Source organism: Python bivittatus, unplaced genomic scaffold (genome assembly GCF_059951505.1).
Source record: "Python bivittatus isolate LINGU-HERP-01145 unplaced genomic scaffold, Pbiv_v1 ctg000370_np1212, whole genome shotgun sequence".
NCBI lineage: Eukaryota > Metazoa > Chordata > Lepidosauria > Squamata > Pythonidae > Python > Python bivittatus.
The window spans coordinates 3,183,126-3,199,156 of NW_028277062.1; the positions used below are offsets into that span (position 1 = coordinate 3,183,126).

The following is a 16,031-nucleotide window of genomic DNA, read 5'->3' on the forward strand; positions in this document are numbered from 1 at the left end:
GCCATTGGCTTGTCGTTTTTTTAAATTCCTCCTGCCCTGAGAAGTGGGCGGATGTTAGCCAATCCGAGCGCAGGAGCAGCTTCATCCCGTGCGGCCATTGGGTGGAACTCGCAGAGGGGCGGGATGGGGGAGAGCCCATTCGCGAGCACCTGGTCGCCCGCCGCGGTCCATTTTGACCCGGTTGCAGCCGCCGAGCAGCGGCGCGGGTCTCGCCGTGCCTGGCCCGGGGGCCCAAGGCGGCGAGGAGAGGCCTCTCTGCCCCGCCCCTCTTCCCTTGCGAAGTCACTGCGGCTGGGCTCGCCTGTTCGGTCCTTGGATGGGAGACCACCATGCGATCCCGGAGCGGCGGACCCCTGGGAAGTCGGAGCGCCTCCTTCCTCGCTCGCAGGTCGAGCTCCACGAAGAGGAGCGTACCTTCCGAAAAGTACCCATCTGCCCCTAGAGGAAGGCTGGCTCACCCTGGAATCAAGTCGGATTCGATGGGCCCGTAACGGTAGCCAAGGAACGGCCCCTTCTTCGAGGGCTGTCCCCTCCCCCCCCTTAGAGCTGGCTGTCGCGTTTGGTCCATGCCAGCCGTGATCGGGTGGGGCAGAAGCGCTGGGCAGGGGGGCAGTGCCCAAAACAGGCCGCCTGAGAAAGAAGGGCCCGCTGTCCCAGGGCCGCTTTTCCTCGCCCCCTCCAAGCACGTCCTGTGGATCCCTCCCGTTGCAAGGCATGGATCAGCACAACCTTGGCGACTTGAAGAGGGGTGCACTTCAACTCCCAGAATTCCCCAGCCAGCCTGGTTGGCTGGGGAATTCTGGGAGTTGAAGTCCACCCCTCTTCAGGTCGCCAAGGTTGAGAAACGCTGGATTAGATCCTAGGTCAGCACTGGGGTCGGCACGAGCGTCACCAGTGTCCTCAGGCAGGGCAGGTGAACCCTAGAAGGGGCCTTAGGCAGAAGCCAAAAAGCAGCCGTGGGCCAGTCTGGTGCCCGGCCAACTGGAGCCTCGGGCAGCGACGATGTGATGTGCAGCAAGACTGTGTGCCCTAGGCGGGGAGGCACCCATCGTCAGCCACGAGGGCCTCCCAGGTTGGTGAGGTGATCCGGCTGCGGCAGGGGGGAAGGGGGTGGAAAGTCGAGCGTGTGCCCATTTCCTCCGGCAGCAGCCGCAGCCCTGATGTGGTCAAGCTGGCCTCTGGGAGCCACTCACCTTGTGAAGGCGGAACCGGCCATAAGCCTGGGCGATTGCCCAGAAGCCTCCCCTCCGTGCCCCCTCCTTAAATAAAGCAAAGGAAGGCAGAAAGAGGAATTGCTGTTTGGGGCAGGATTGGCAACCGTTGCCCGCAGTAGCTTGTGGCCCTCCACCCTAAGCGCTCTTGGTACAGCCGGCAGCTGGGCGCTCCTCCCTCGCTGCTGCCAGCCTGGGTGAACAGCTGGTTCTGCTCAAGACATCTCCCTCTGCTGGACGTTCCTCGCTTGCTCCAGGAGGCTCCCCCCGCCGTGCCGGACAGTCCGAGAGGGTCTGCGGGCAGCCCAACAGGCACAAAAGGCGGCTCCAGACAGAGGCTCGGGTGAGCGTGAATAAAAGGGCCTCGCCCCCTGATAGAGAGGGACTCTGCTGTTCCCAGGTCCTTTGCTCTGAGAATTCCAGCTCGGAGGCGGTAATGTAAAGTCCCGTATTGTCTTTCCAGGCTGACAAATGCGAAACGGTGCACCGAGTCACGAATCGGGTTGCCACGCTGCTGGATTTTCCAGTTGCTGAATGCAGCGGCCGTTTTGCTTGGCTTTGTTGAGGTTGGTAAGCTGGCTGCCCGATGCAAAGAGTTCACTGTGCGTGTGCGTTACAGGGGGGGAAAAAGCCTCAAGCGATCGCAAGAAAAGTTTATGCCCGCTGTTGCTTATTCATGAGCTGTATTGAATGAAGTCATTGCTGGATGTCGAGTCTTTGTTGGGCTCAGTTCTGCAGCTCTTTGTCTGGGCAGGCGGTGAAGAAACATGCTGCAGGTCGCTTCTGTGGCTCACGAGTTTCAAAACGTTTTGCGTTCTTTAAAAAATTATCCGCCTGGGCAGTTTTTGCTGTAGCGAGGGGATAGTTGGCACCGCGCGGACTGTTGCTCCGCTTCGCTACCACGGAGTACGTGGAGTGTGAATTCTCGTTAGGGGTACACTGAAAATGTTTCCAGTTGAGCTGGTTTGGTTTGGTTTAACTTGAGGAGAACCTATTCTAAACCTTCAGAGTGGAGCTATTCTGCTCTTCGGACAGATTAAAATCTCTTCCTCCTTGGCCTCAAGAGCCACTTTGGTGTCGTGGTGAAGGCACCAGCCTAGGAACTGGGAGACCCCGAGCCTTGGGCACGAAGCCAGCTGGGGGACCTTGGGCCAGTCCCGCTCTCTCAGCCCTCGGAGGGAGACAATGGCAAGTCATTTCGGGAACTCCTTGCCAAGAAAAGTGCGGGAACTAGTCCAGGCAGTCACCAGGAATCAACGTTGGCTTGCTTTTAGTTTCATGGATCCCTCGTCCTTTGCAGAGTGAGGTCATAGATAGGTGGCCAGGATAGGGTCCATGTATCTCTTCGTGTCAGCTGAAAGGTGTGGTCATAGGGGAGGAAAAACATCTCCAAGCCCCATCTGGACATGGAGGGCTGAGAATTCTTTGAGCTTTGGGTTGGCTGCGTTCTTCAAGGGCACCCGCCGTGCCTATTCTGTAGGTTCAAGTCCAGTCCTTTGGCTGTTCTTGAATGAATGACTCCATAAATAAATGAATCAATATTCCAGCACGTATCAGGCAGACCACCATGGTCTGCTGTCTGATATGAGTCCAGTTTCAATACTGACACAATTGTTGAAAAGAGTAAAATAAATAAATACAAATAAACTAGCCGGGATAGCGACTATCAGTGTATTAGAGAAATAAATAGTTGTTGAGGCACAGCAGCTCTGTATGTCCTCCAGATGTACTGTATCTGATGTGTTTTTGTATATGGTATGCTTTTTTTAGCTAATTTAATATGGATATTTATATTTTTACTGTTTTTGATGTTTGATTTTAATTGTGAGCCGCCCAGAGTCACCCTCTGGGGAGATGGGTGGCATAGAAACTTAACAGATAAATCAATAAATGTGTCATCACTCACGGCCAGCATGTCCAAGGACTGTGCAGTTCGGGGTGAGAGGAGTGGAACCCCTCCAGGAGCATCAGCTTGGGGAAGGCTACCGTTCCACCCACCCCTCCCTCCGGTTACCCTCCGCCTGGCCTGAGAGAGCAACCCCATATGTGCCCCACGTTGGCAAAAAGGAGAGGCTGGTTCCAGGGCAGGGGCTGGGAGAGCCGGTGGTCAGGAGAACAGGATGAGGCCATGGGGCTGAGGGACCTGGAGCCTCTCCTTCCCACAGCAGACAAGGCTCCCGGGGTGCCAGTGGTGGGACCCTCTGCCCACTGGCTCCAATCGGGAGCCCCTGATCTCCCAAGGCCACAGCAGGAGCGAACCGGCCAGGAGGACGGGGTGGGAGGATGCTAGATGGGGAGATCGGTCGGGGTACATGGCTTAGTTGTGAGCAGGGCTGGTGATGCCCGGTGGGGCAGCGTGGGGCTAGAGAAAGGCTAAGCTCTGGTTGGGGCATGGCCGTCCAGGCAAGGCATAGGAGCCCCCTACCCTCAGCCCCACTCAGAGTGAAGCTTTTTCCCTACAGCCGGTTGACGCACGGCCCTCAACCGCGGCAGAGGAGACTGTCAGCCCCGCAAGGTGGGCCAGATCAGGAAGTCAACCCAACAGGAGGGCTAAAGGCACTTTAGTTGAGATTGGCAGGAATAACAGAGCCTTCCAAGTCTGACTGCGCTGGATCGCCTCCCCCTTCTTATGCTCCAGTGAATCGGAGAGGTGTCTGCCTGACCCGCCTCCAAATATTATCTTCTTGTTCTGGACTTAAAAAGTGTTTCGGCCCCTTTTGCCTTTGTAACCGTTCCTGCATATCTCCACCAAGGCTCTCTTCCTTACTCTCTACAGTAATATTTCTCAACCTTAGCAACTTATGGAAGTCCACCCATCTTAAAGTGGCCAAGTTTGAAAAACACTGATCTAAACCAGCTCCCCCTGACTTGGTGCTGCTTAGCTGGGAGAAGCTGTCCAACTCTCCTTCCAGCAACCATGCCAGCCCAAGCACCAGGGTGAGAAGGGGAGCTGGTCCTGTAGAAGTTTGGGCTGGGCTGGAGCCAACATCTGCCAGGCCTATGCTCCAAGGGCTTTTGAACCCAAGACAGGGGGAGCCAGCGAGGGCCTTCTCTGGGAAGAAAGGAGAGGGAAGCTGTAGATGGGGAGGCTCTTGATGAAGGAAGGGGCCTCCAGAGGTGCCCCAAGTTGCCCCCCTCCTCCATTCAGTGCTCCTCTGTGAGATTCAACCACATCCCTGGCTCTCGAAATGCACCGGAAGGAAGATCGAGCCATGTATATCGATCCGGTTGCAGCAGGAGGCTGGTTTTTCTGTGCCTCCCCAGGTCTGCCTCCTTTCTCTCTTGAGGGGCTTCGAAAGCCTCCTCCCACCTGAACCCCAACAGCCTCTGCTCAATTTCTTTCCAAAGGTCTCCGCTTCTTCCAAGAGTAGAAACGCCACCTTTGTGTTAGGGCGCAGCACCCCCCCCCCCGGGGTCTTCGTTTCCAGGCACCGCTGCTCCTTCTGACGCTGCTCCGACCAAACCGACAGAAGAAGCTGGTGGTCCCACAGGCTCCGGGCTTTGGAGCGGAGGGGAGAGGGTGAAATGGGCCTTTTGCCCCCAAATTCCCACTGAAGCGTAGGCCTGTGATGACGTCAACCCAGGGAGGCTGAATGGCTTGGTTGGCCAAGGGATGCCCAACCCGGTGCCAGGAATGTGCCCTGTGACCCCCTTTCTCCTGAGAATCCCCCTTTGCTGCGGTGGCTGCCTTCCCCTTGCCAAGAGGAGAACCTGCACTGCTGGGGGCTTCATTTGGAGCCCCCCAGGGGGCTGGGAGGGAGGAGTGGGGTTGGGAAGCCCATGGCAGACGGCCCTGCCTCTCCTCCACCGCTCTGAGGAGGTTGGTCTCCCCACCCCCGGCCCCCCAGCGTTCTTCTCCAGCTCCCTTCCTGGCTCTGAGATGGGAAACGAGGTTCTTGAGCCCGAAGGAACCCAGGCCAAAGGTCGGGGAGTCGTGCAGAGACAGGACGGGGAGTTCGTCGTCCCCTTCAGCACCGGGCCCAGGCTTCTGCCGCAGATGCTACGATGCCCAGATCGCGGGGCAAAGTTTGGAGTTTGCAGCCGGGCCAGCTGGAGGGGGACGACTAGAAAGCCGTTGCATCTCGAGGACCAGGACTCTGCAAAGAAGTCCGGAGGAGCCTTTCCCCCACCCCCACCCCTGCCTTTAGAGGCGGGGAGGAGGGGAGATGGCCGGTGTGCCAGCCACAGGTCACAGTGCTTCAAGGGGAAGGGAGAAAGGGGATGCCGGGGTCCAAAGTGTGAGTGCCGAAGAAGAGAGGAGTCCTAGGAGGGGGGAGAGGAGGGCTGGGGTAGCGCGCTCAGGTCGGTTCTGAGTCCCTGCAGAAAAGCGGGCTGCAGATTCAGCGCCAGGCAGCCGAGGGGAAAGGTGTTGGCTGTCCACGGGGCACTTGGCGCTGGACCAGCTTGGTCTGTCGCTCTCTCCGGCCCGACCCATCTCCTGGGCCCCTGGGTGGGCAGAGGGTGACCCCTGCTCTGCTACCGGGATTCTACACGAGGACCCGGGAGAGGACACCCGCAAGGTGCCTCTTTCTCAGTTGCTGGGTAAGCCAGATTCCGCGCCACTCTCCTCTAAGAAACCACGCTCTTTCGCCAGTCCCCGGGAATCACAGGCAGCTTGTCTCGGAAAAACCCAAAGGACGGACGGACGGACGGACGGACTGCCTCCCACCCACCCACCGGTTGCACTTTGCGAGGGGCCCACCTTCTGGTTTTCAGCATTCCTCCCCGGGCTGCTCCCTCGTGGAATTACTCATTCCGGCGCATCGCAGGTGGATGGAAATGAATTGCTGTGAAATTATGGGGGAGGACGTGGCTGCAAGGAGTTCTGAAAGGGTCCCCCCGAGGGGCTCCATGGGGCTGCTTGGGGTGACCTGACCCACACCTTGCCAACCACATGGTGGATTTCGGGAAGAGCCCCGTTGCTTCTTGCTCGAGAAGCCTCTGAGCTTCTTGAGGGGGACAGAAGTGACTGTGAGGAGGTCAAAAGGTTCAAGGTGTTGGCCACAACCGTCGACCGAAGCCCGCCCCTTTTTACTTGCGTCGTGATGTGCATCTTCGATTGTCTGGTTGTGGCCACCACCTTGAGCTTTTCTCCACCCAGCTAGCCACATCTGCCCCCTCCTCCTCCTGCTCCCCCATAATGAAAAGGGTCCCCTTGCTTCCGGTCCTGCCTCTGCAGAGAAGGGGAAGCCAACTTGGGGCACGCTTGAGGGCATTGGCTGGCCCCTGGTCGCCTTGGCATCGCCAGCGTCCCCCTCCTGGTGATGGATTGAGGAAAGGGGGAGGGGGGCGCTGGCTTGGCAGCAAAGGGAGGAAAAGGTCGTGATGGGGGGAGGCCTGGCTCCAGACACTGCTGGGGGGAGTTGGGGAGAGGCACGGAGGATCAGGGGGTGCACAATCAGGGTTGCCAGCAAGCGTGGGGTAGAAAAGCCCTTCGTGCCTGTGTTCCGGGGGGGGGGGGTCTGTGCGTTTGCTTGCTTTTCTTTCTGCCTTCAGCTCCTCCTCCCAGCCCCCCTGCCTGCTCCTTTGTCCCTCTTTGCCCATAACTCATTCCCTGGGCGATTCATGGCTTCCCCTGGGGGACCGAACCCCCTCCCCGGGCCCTTCCCTTCCCAGCACACTGTTGCCCAGGGAGATGGGGGTCGAGCACCCCTATAAAGCTCCAGCCAGAGGTGCGGGGAGGCCAGACGCAAAGCCACCAGCCCCTTCGCCCTTCCTGGACCAAGGCAGTCTACCTGCTGGGCTCCCCTAGGAACATGCTGCCCGCAATGAAGCCCTGGCCTCTCCTCCTCCTCCTCCTCCTCTGCCTCCTGCTGCCAGCTTCCCAGACCCCCGTCCACCCTCCCCGGGTAAGGCCAGCATGGCGTGGCACAAGGCTTCGTGTGGGGCGGGGGCGGGGGGCTCTTGGCTGACAATCAGTTCATCGCTGCCCCGAACGTCTTCCTCTTCCCTACAGCGGATGCTGGAAATCCTCGGGCAGGACCTTGTGCTTCTGCTGTCCGGCAGTGAGGCAGGGCCCCCCTTGCTCCCCCTTGGCTCCTCACCACCACCCTTAAGGGGGCAGCCTTCCCCCAGGCCCCCGACTCTCCCCCCCGAGCACCGCTGGCTCCACCTCCTCCGTGACTTGGCGAAGATGCAGAGGAGGCTTCCAGGGCGACCCAAGAAGGCGGCTTCCCTGGGCTGCTTTGGGGTCAAGCTGGACCGGATCGGGACCTTCAGCGGCCTCGGGTGCTGACGGTAAGCCGGACAGGGCGGGGACCAGCGCTCTGCTTTGCACGTGTTGCCCCCAGAGTCAGTCCTCGGCGGGGCGCGGGGCTGAGGCCTGGCTGGGCAGCCCTGAGCACCACGGGAGCTGGGCCACGTCCCCGCGTGGGGTGCCCCTCCTGATCCCCCTCTGCCGACTCCCGGGGGTCTGTCAGGGCGGACGGGCCCTTCTCTGGACACCGGCCTCACTCTCCTGGGGGTCATCCGTGCGCCAGGTGCACGGAGGGGAACAGCCTAAAGTGAAACCTGACCCAGCAGAGCGGGCCGTGCGCATGATTTGGCTCACTATGGGGCAAGAACACCCTAATCTTGCCCTTCTCCAAGGGACGGGGTCAAGCCGGAGTCCTTTCCCCCAGACTAGCAAGTGGGGTGCCAGGAAAAATTGGGGTGAGCTTGCACTTGAGTGGCAGGGCAGCCCCTGAAACTGGGGAGGGGTTTCCCCACACGGAGATAGTCCTGCCTTGGCCTAAGTCTTTAGGATGTTCCCTGGGGAGGCAGGAAGAAGAGAGTGGGCCTGGGTGCCTCGTTTTTGCAAGGCAGGGCGCAGAGCTGGGCTTGGCGTGCCCCGGGAGCCTCTCCCAAGCCCCAGCATTCCTTCCTGGGGAATAAGACCCGGAGCAGCCCCGAGCCCACCGCCAGGGCATTTAGGACCGGCAGCTCCTCAGCGAATCCAAGCCCTTCTGCCAGTGGGGGCCGGTGGGGTTTAGGAGCCACCCGGACCCTCCTCCGTCTTGCAGGGAGGAGGTTTACGGGAGGGAGCCCCCCCTCCAGGGAGGGGAGCAGGGGAGGCAAGGCCCTTGCCGGAAGGAAGCGAGGGGGCCCGTTGCAGCCCTGCCTCAGCACTCCCAAGGCTTGCCTCTGCCCCACAGGACGGGCTTTGCAGCCTCGGGAGGGCAGTGGGGCGGTTCCAGGATGGCCAGAGGGTCCTTGGTCGCCTCCCAGATCCCTTGGATCAGGTACATGGGCCCTCCCTTCCCTCTGCCAACTTTCCTTGGGCTGGAAGTACTTTCTGAGCCGGCTAGGCGGGGTTTATGGTGCGCCCGCTCTGCCCGTCACTGATGAAAAGGAGATGGTGGAGTCCACGGGCTCCCCGTGAGCTGCTTTTACCGGGTGCTAAAGGAAAAGAGGTTTGACTCTCTGTAAAAATGCCCGAGAAGGGGACTTTCATAGTCCCACCCTTTGCTCTGAACCCAGCTGGGCTCCTGGCAGCTTCCTGCGCACTTGTGGGCGTGCACGCGTGCCTCTGTTAAAGCTGAAGATGGCAGACGCGGGCGTGTGATGATGGTGCAGTCGTGGCAGCCCTCTTGAATGTTTTGACCCCTCCCTGCAGGCCCCCCAATAGACCACCATATGGAAATAGTTTGCTGCCGACGTTTTCCAATTTTTGCTCACATCCTCGTCCCAGATCCCATCCAGGCTGACCTGACTGGCTTTTCCAGGATCAGCCAGGCTGGGCTAGAGCTTAGCAGGAGATCCTGGGGCGGGGGGGGGGGACAGCTACGCTGGGTGGGAATTTGGGTGCGACCTCAGCCCATCGGGAAGACTTGCAGTCTAGCATTTTCCATTTCCAAAGCACTCTCTTTTCACAGGACAATCGTATGTATTTACCTATCCTGTATTGGTTTAAGAAGTTGGTACAGGATGGCACGGTTGGGTTCCTGGGTGCCTTCAGAGGTGCACCCGCAGCCCTGCGTCGTTCTCCAGGGCTCCTGCAAGCCACGGGGCTGGGAACTAGTTCTCCACTGATTGCGATGTTCCTGTTGTAGGTCTCCTGCTGGTGACGAGGCCCCTTGGGGCTGAATGACTTCGTTGGGACAAAAGCACTGACCTGGGCTTGCAAGGACTTCGCCTGGCCTGTTCCTCTGCGTTGCTGCCAGGACACCCCACCCCACCCCACCCCACCCCCTTCACTGCTGCTCTCCAGATAAAATCCAGCATTCCCTTCCAGCTCCCCACATCCTGCATGGCGCCATTCCCAGGTAGCTGACTGGAACAGATCTTCATTTTCACGCAAAATAAAAACAGCTCCTTCTGCTCGATTCCCTCCTTGCAGCTGCTAAGGCCGCCTGGTGAAATAAAACCGTGGGTATAACACATTCAGCAGCTCACGCCGTTGCTCGCAACCCATAATGCACGGCTTAGTGTGACGGGGGAGCCCGGCCAGCCGTGGCTGGCTCAACAAGCCACGGCTAAACGAACGAGGGCGGGAGGTGATGCGTTAGCCCGGCGTGCCGTTCCAATCGGGGAGGAAAAGTGAAGGGGAAAGTGTTGAAAGCGGGCATCTCTGGGCATTCCCTTCACTCAGCTGGCCCAGGCTTTGGGGATTGGGGGGGGCGTTCTTTTTAGAGAAGCCCAGAATGGGGTCCCCTCCTGGATCTCCCCTCTAGACAAAAATCTCAGCAGGTTCCCGGGAGCCGTGTGCCCATGTTATGTCATGGTTTGTCCACACGGTGTCGCTGTTCCCTGCGAATTTTCATGTGGGCCTTACATCAGTGTTTTTCAACCTTGGCAACTTTAAGATGGGTGGACTTCAACTCCCAGAATTCCCCCACCTGCGGCTCCCGGATATTTTGAGACTGGAACTCCCAGGATTCCCTTGCCAGCTACTGGGAATTCTGGGCGTTGCAGCACTAATGAAGACGGCAGGTTGAGAAAATTAGCCAGGGGGGCTCATCACAAGAACTGCTGGCTCTTTAGCGCAGGAAGTGGGGGGGGGGAGAGAATAGAAGCGAGTGGCCCGCCAGTGGCTCTAAATAAGACCCCCCCGCCCCTCCCATCTCATCTCCAGCTTCCCTTCCTTGCACAGGATCCTTTGAAGGGGCTCTGGCCAGCAGCTTCCCCTGGCACATTCTGCTCTGCCCGGGCTGCGTGGGCGGGGCACACCTTCCCCCTTCTTCCTGACCCACCCAGGAACCCCCCAGCTTTCTTTCCAGGCATGATGAATCATTGCAGATGGACGGACTGAAGCCCCTCCATCTAGCCCACTTTTCCGTTTCGGAGGAAGGACAGTCAGCTGTCCTCCTCCAGTGCTTTCTTCTGCAAAATGTATTCCGTGTTTGCCAAATCTGTGTTAAAACCTTGGCCAGGGGGAGTCTGAGGTGGATGAATCCGGCTGGATGAATCGGTGCTGATCAGGTTTTTACACACCCATTTCCAGCAACAAGAGTCCGAAGAAGAGTTCTTTCTCCTCGTTTTATTCCTGCATCCCCCTCTCAAAATGTGGGATTCGTGTCAGCTGGGTCAGCCTTGCTCAATCTGGGCCCCCACACCCATCCCTCCCAGCCGGATCCCTCTTCCCCTCAGCTTGGCTAGACCCTGAGAGCGCTTCATGGCGCACAGGACGTCTCGCTTGCTTTAATTCTCTGAACCTGCTTGGCGGGCAGGCGTGGTTCTTGTTTTGTAGGTAGATTTTAGAGGCTGATGGGGTGGGGATGGCAGAGGAAAAAAGTGTCGGTGGGTGCCCCTGCATGTGGGTGCAGGGAAGTAGGCACGATTACATTAACAGCCTTCTCTGGCTCCCTCTTTGCCCGTGCAGGCACCCGTGGCATTCTGCTGTCTGGCCTGGCTACGTTTTAAGTGTTTTTCGGATTCTTTAAAATTAGAAAATGGAGAGGGGCGCTTGGGAAGCTGGCATGTCACATGGCAAAGTGCAAGCCCCTCATATCATCTTGATGGCCAAGGATGCCCTTTGGAAAATAGAAATGGTGGGTAACCGTGCCCAGATGCCCAGAAAGGAGGCCGAGTGCAGACGACACGGCCAGGAGCACCTTGAGCCCCAGACGGGGCCAGGGAGGAGAATGGCAGCAACGGTGCCAAATGGGCAGCGGCAGCCATGTTAAGATACACCCCATGGAGGCAGCCATTTTGTCCCCATGACTTGCTCCCAATATTTCTCTTTCGTTCTCCAATTCTCAGCCCCCCTTTCCCAGCGTAAGCCAGAGTCTAATCTCCTTTAAAAAAAAAAAAAAAAAGACAGGTTCTGTTTATTAAACAAAAAAGAGGATGATTAAAAAAGAATTAAATTAGCATTTTTCCCTGCGGGAGTGGCTTTCAAAAACCCCACCCTCTCGCATGTTTCTCTCTGCTCTGCTCCCCATTGCATTGATATGATTGTTGGTCAACAAGAGATATGGGGGGGGGCTTCGATTGCACCATTGCAGCCACTCCTTGAGCTTTGAGAATCCTCCCCCCCCCCCGATGTCCTGGGGCTTCTTGCATTGCAGCCAGAGCTGAAGAGAACTTGGTTACCATCCCCCCCCCCAAATCCCACCCAGGTATTGGGATTTCAAGCTGGACCATTTGCAGTTCCAGGTAGGAACGTTTCTCGAGCGGATCGGCCACCTCGTGCAATGGTGGCGGTACTTTTCTACCCCTCGTTTGGCAAAGGGAGGGGGGCACCTGAAATTTAGCACCCAAATCTTCCACTGGCCATCAACCGGCCCCAGCCCACCCCTCGGCACCCCCCCCCCAATTTTGGCTTATGAGATACACTGTTTTTTAATAAAAAGCAACATTACCACCTTCAATATGAAGGCTAAGAATCGTTGCGAAAGCCGCACCCTCGGCTCCGACGTCACAGGATCATTCCCATGGTATCGTCGGTCAGTGCCCGTGCCACCGATGCCCTGAAGGCTTGGCTATGGCGCCATGAGATCCCAGGGAGCAGCCCAGCTTTGGCCCTAACCCTGCGACGACGTCACAGCCGGGACCTGGAGATCCTGGGCATTCTCCTTGGGGTCTCGGGGGGCCGCTGGGAGGCCCCCGACTCCTCCCTCCTGTGGCACCACCACCACAGCCTGATTGTCGCAGAGGTCGGAGCCTGGCGGGGGCTGCTTCGCCAGTCCCATCACGGGTTTCCCACCAGGGCTTTCGGCTCACCGGGCAGGAGTTCAGCTGCCCCTCCCCACGCTGGGGTCTCGCTTCCATCTTTTCCCGCTTTGCAGGAGCCCCCGCAAGCCCCTTCTGCGTGGGCAGCATCTCCGCAGCCCACCCCAGGCCAGCATCCCTGGTTCTTTGGCTTCTTGGCCACGGAGAGCCGGGGGGCACCACCTGCCAGGACAGATTGTCCAGCCGTGTCTCCTCATGCAGAAGAGCCCTGGGTTCGAGTCTCAGCTCCCCGTTCCTAGAAGTCGGCAGAGAAGGGGGCTTCTCATCCCCCTGGAAAGGAGGGTGACAAATGAGGCCGGGGGGGGGGGTGTTAGCCTGCCTGAGCTCTCCAACAGGCACCGAACAGCCCCAGAGGGGTCTTTCCCTCCCTCCCCCCCCAGGGCCCCCAAAGAAGCCATCTTGACCTCTCCTGCACACGGAGCAGCTGGTCCCAACTGCTGGGGGCATCCGGCCCGGGAGAGTCTGTCTTTGGCATTTCATCCCTCTGAGGCGCAAATGCCTTGGGAGTTTGGCCAAGGGAGGGGCCCAATTCGCAGCCCCCCGGCCGGCCCTCATGGCCTCTGTCCCGGGGGGCACCCCGAGGATCCAACTTCTGCCGCTCCGAAGGTGCCTTTTGAGAAGCAGACTTGGAACGAAACTTTCCGAGGAGGTCCTTGCGACAGTCTGGGACTTAAATCTTCTTGGGAATCCTTCCAAAACTTGGGGAAGGGGGAAATACATGGGGAGAAGCGAGAGGAGCAGGGGGGATGGGTGCCGACGTGGTCAGTCAAAAGGAGACACCTTCCCCAACCCATCGCTCTTTGCTGCCTCCCCCAAAAGGGGTTAAAAGATAGAGATGGGCAAAGTCCGTGCTTCTCCGGGCAAGCCGTCGGTCAGTACTGTCCCACTTTGGCCCCCGCAGACGAGCCTGCCTTGCCCTGGACACGCATGTTTTGCACACTGGACAAGATCTTCTTCTGATGCCCGGCCAAAGTCACTCCGATGCGGAGCAGGTCTCTGCAGAGGGAAGAGAGGTTAGGCGTGCCCCTTCCTCCCCTCCCTCCCCTTCCTCTCCCCCCGCCCGCCCTCCACTCACTCGGAGGAGAGTTGGCTGACCAGCTCGAAGGAGGTGAACCCGGCGCTGGCAAAGCTCTCTTCGTAGCGGCCCATCTTGATGGCACGCAGCCAGTCGCTGACCGACCCGAAGGAGGAGTAGTGGGGCAGGCGCTGGTCCAGGAGCGGGTGGGACGGCCTGGCAGGGGGAGACCAGCAGCCTGTCAGGCTCGTGAGGGGGGCGGTGGGCTCTCCCATAGGGGAACCCCCACACACAGTGGAGGGAGGCGAGTCCTGGGACTGGGAACTGGGGTTGGTGGTCCAAACATCTGGAGGGCCCTGGGATGGGGGGCTGGGATGGCCCCACCTGTTCCCCCCTTCTGCATGATGGGAGCCCCTCTTCTTCCTCCATCTCTCCCCCATGACACAAGGGGTCGTCCTTAAACTGGGCGTTCTTAACCCGGGGACCGCCTGTATTTCTCTCTTGCTCTGCACGGACCCTTGCCCAGCTAAAAACCTTTTAGCTTCATTAATGAGGAGGACTGCGTACATCCCTTTGCCATCTTAGGGGGCTGTGATACGACAAAGTTTGGGGATCCTGGCTTAAAGTCATCCTGCTGAGACAATCACTGGCCAAAGTGAGGCCTCTACGACTCTGTCCAGGAGCCCCCAGCATCCCCGTGGGCGTGCTTGTGTGATATCACACGTGTGATTTCACGGTGCAGCTGGGCCATCCCCGTCGGCTGCTCCAGAGCCTGCAATGGCCATCTGGAGCAGAGTCCCTCCAGCCCCTCATGATTCACACAGTCCTTTTTCCAGGGAGCTACACCACAACGAGGAGGAGGAGAAGACCTTGCTGGGGGTAAATCCATAACCCCACGGAGAATGGGAGGGCCTTAACCCTTCCTCCCACCAACTCAGCTTTTCCCAGGGCCCAGAAGAAGCTGAGGCCCCTTTTCCAAACAGAGCCCACGGGCATGGCGAGGGCTATGCCAGCTTTGAACCCTGCCCGCCACCACAAGCACCCTGCTTGCCCAACCCAGGGGCCGGGGGCTTCGGCAGGCCTCCCGCTCACCCTCCGTTTCCCCGCGAGACGATCTTGAGGCTTGCTGGGTTCCGGATCAGCTTGTCCAGGGAGTTGACGATCTGGGCGAAGCGAGGCCGGGCGTTGCGGTCCCCCTGCCAGCAGTCCAGCATCAGCTGGTGCAGAGACGTGGGGCAGTCCGTGGGGGGCGGCAGCCGGTAGTCCTGCTCAATGGCGTTGATCACCTGGGAAGGAGGGAAGCACCAGAGGAGAAGTGCTGGGGCTGACGAGGAAGGAGGGCAGGCAAGGTACATCCTCCGTAAGTTGGGGGATTGGGGCCTGTGGGAAAATCAGATCCGGCAGTGGAGAATGTGGAGCAGGGCCCTCATAACGTGGCAGGCTGGAAAAGAATGCCAGCTTCGGGCCCGGGCTTGAACGACGGGAACGATTTCGTCCTCCTTTTTCAGATGCCGGAATAGAGCAAAGCAGGACAGAAACTCGAGACCAGAGATACGTTGTGAACGTGACACAGACTGTGTGTCACACAGATTGTGCAAATGAAACACAAGCTTAAGTGGGCGTGTAGCTGGCTCTTGCTGTGTTTTTTTCCTTGCCCCGCCACGCCCTTTGCAGCCAGAGGACCCTGGCCAGTCTCAGCAAAACCCCAAGGAGAGTCGGAGCGGATTAGTTCTTGGGTGGGAGACCACCAAGTGACTGGGAAGGGGGAAGAAACCTCCCCAAAGGAGGCCAGCTTCTCTGCGCTTGGCCCTGGTGCCCTCAAAGTCACCCACAGACACTGAACACAAGGAATTCTGTGGGTCAGCGAAACAACCCAGTCCCCAGTACAGCAGGTTGTGTGAACCAGGGACAGGATCTGTTTGTGATTGTAACCCAGCCCTGAAAAGCTGGGCTAAAGCTCAGCGAAGGGTCCCTGGCGGGCCCTAACCAGGGGGGGCTGGGAAACCCTTGCAGAAGCCCTGGAAAGCAGCTGCCGGCCAGGGCTGGGACATTAAGGCCAGAGACGGAGCAGGGGCCGGGCTGGGCTGAGCAAGAGGCGGCTTCCCAGCCCCTCTCCTGCGGCCAGCCCCCGGATCAGCCCAGAGCAAAGCTGGGGGAGAAGGGAAACGGGAGAAGCTGCACCTGGGGGCCCCAGACACACACACAGCCATCCCTGGCGGGGCCACTCACATCCTGGTTGGACATGTCCCAGTAGGGCCTCTCCCCGAACGACATGACTTCCCACATCACGATGCCGTAACTCCACACATCGCTGGCCGACGTGAACTTGCGAAAGGCGATGGCTTCGGGGGCCGTCCAGCGGATCGGGATCTTCCCACCCTGAGGAGGGATCGGAGAACCGGGGAGGTGGACGGGAGCCTGAGGGTCATTAGCCCAGCTCCCTGCAATGGGGAGAGAGACCAAGCACCCCTCTTCTGCAGGGCCACCCTCTGCGAAACCGGGATCTACCCTTGGCCCTGCTGGACGCTGAGCGCCCCCTCCTTGTCCAGGGAGAGGGAAGGGCCTTAAAAGGAGATGCAACAACCCACCAGGTAGGCCTGCAGGGGGAGCGTGGCCTTCCCAGAATGGGGCCGGGGCATTGCATTCTGCCTTCC

General features: G+C 59.2%; 2 protein-coding genes across 3 annotated transcripts in view; one reads left to right on the plus strand and one right to left on the minus strand.

Annotated features, from left to right (window-relative positions):
• Positions 1–316: 316 nt before the first annotated feature.
• On the plus strand, positions 317–10,652 carry LOC103062427 (uncharacterized). The gene is made up of 5 exons (XM_088141991.1): positions 317–424; positions 1,334–1,554; positions 1,675–1,777; positions 7,168–7,448; positions 9,242–10,652. Exons 1-4 carry the CDS (start codon positions 317–319, stop codon positions 7,444–7,446), a joined length of 711 nt encoding a protein of 236 aa, XP_087998117.1. The 3' UTR covers positions 7,447–7,448; positions 9,242–10,652.
• Positions 10,653–11,604: 952 nt separating this feature from the next.
• EPHB4 (EPH receptor B4) overlaps positions 11,605–16,031 on the minus strand; it is a 28,355-nt gene continuing 23,928 nt past the window's right edge. For both annotated transcript variants that reach the window (XM_088142063.1, XM_025177085.2), the window contains exons 13-16: positions 15,607–15,756; positions 14,470–14,663; positions 13,438–13,593; positions 11,605–13,358 (exon numbers count right to left, since the gene is read on the minus strand). In XM_088142063.1, the coding sequence (XP_087998189.1) occupies positions 13,235–13,358; positions 13,438–13,593; positions 14,470–14,663; positions 15,607–15,756 (624 nt within the window). In that variant the 3' untranslated portion in view covers positions 11,605–13,234. The remainder of the gene's footprint in view (positions 13,359–13,437; positions 13,594–14,469; positions 14,664–15,606; positions 15,757–16,031) is intronic.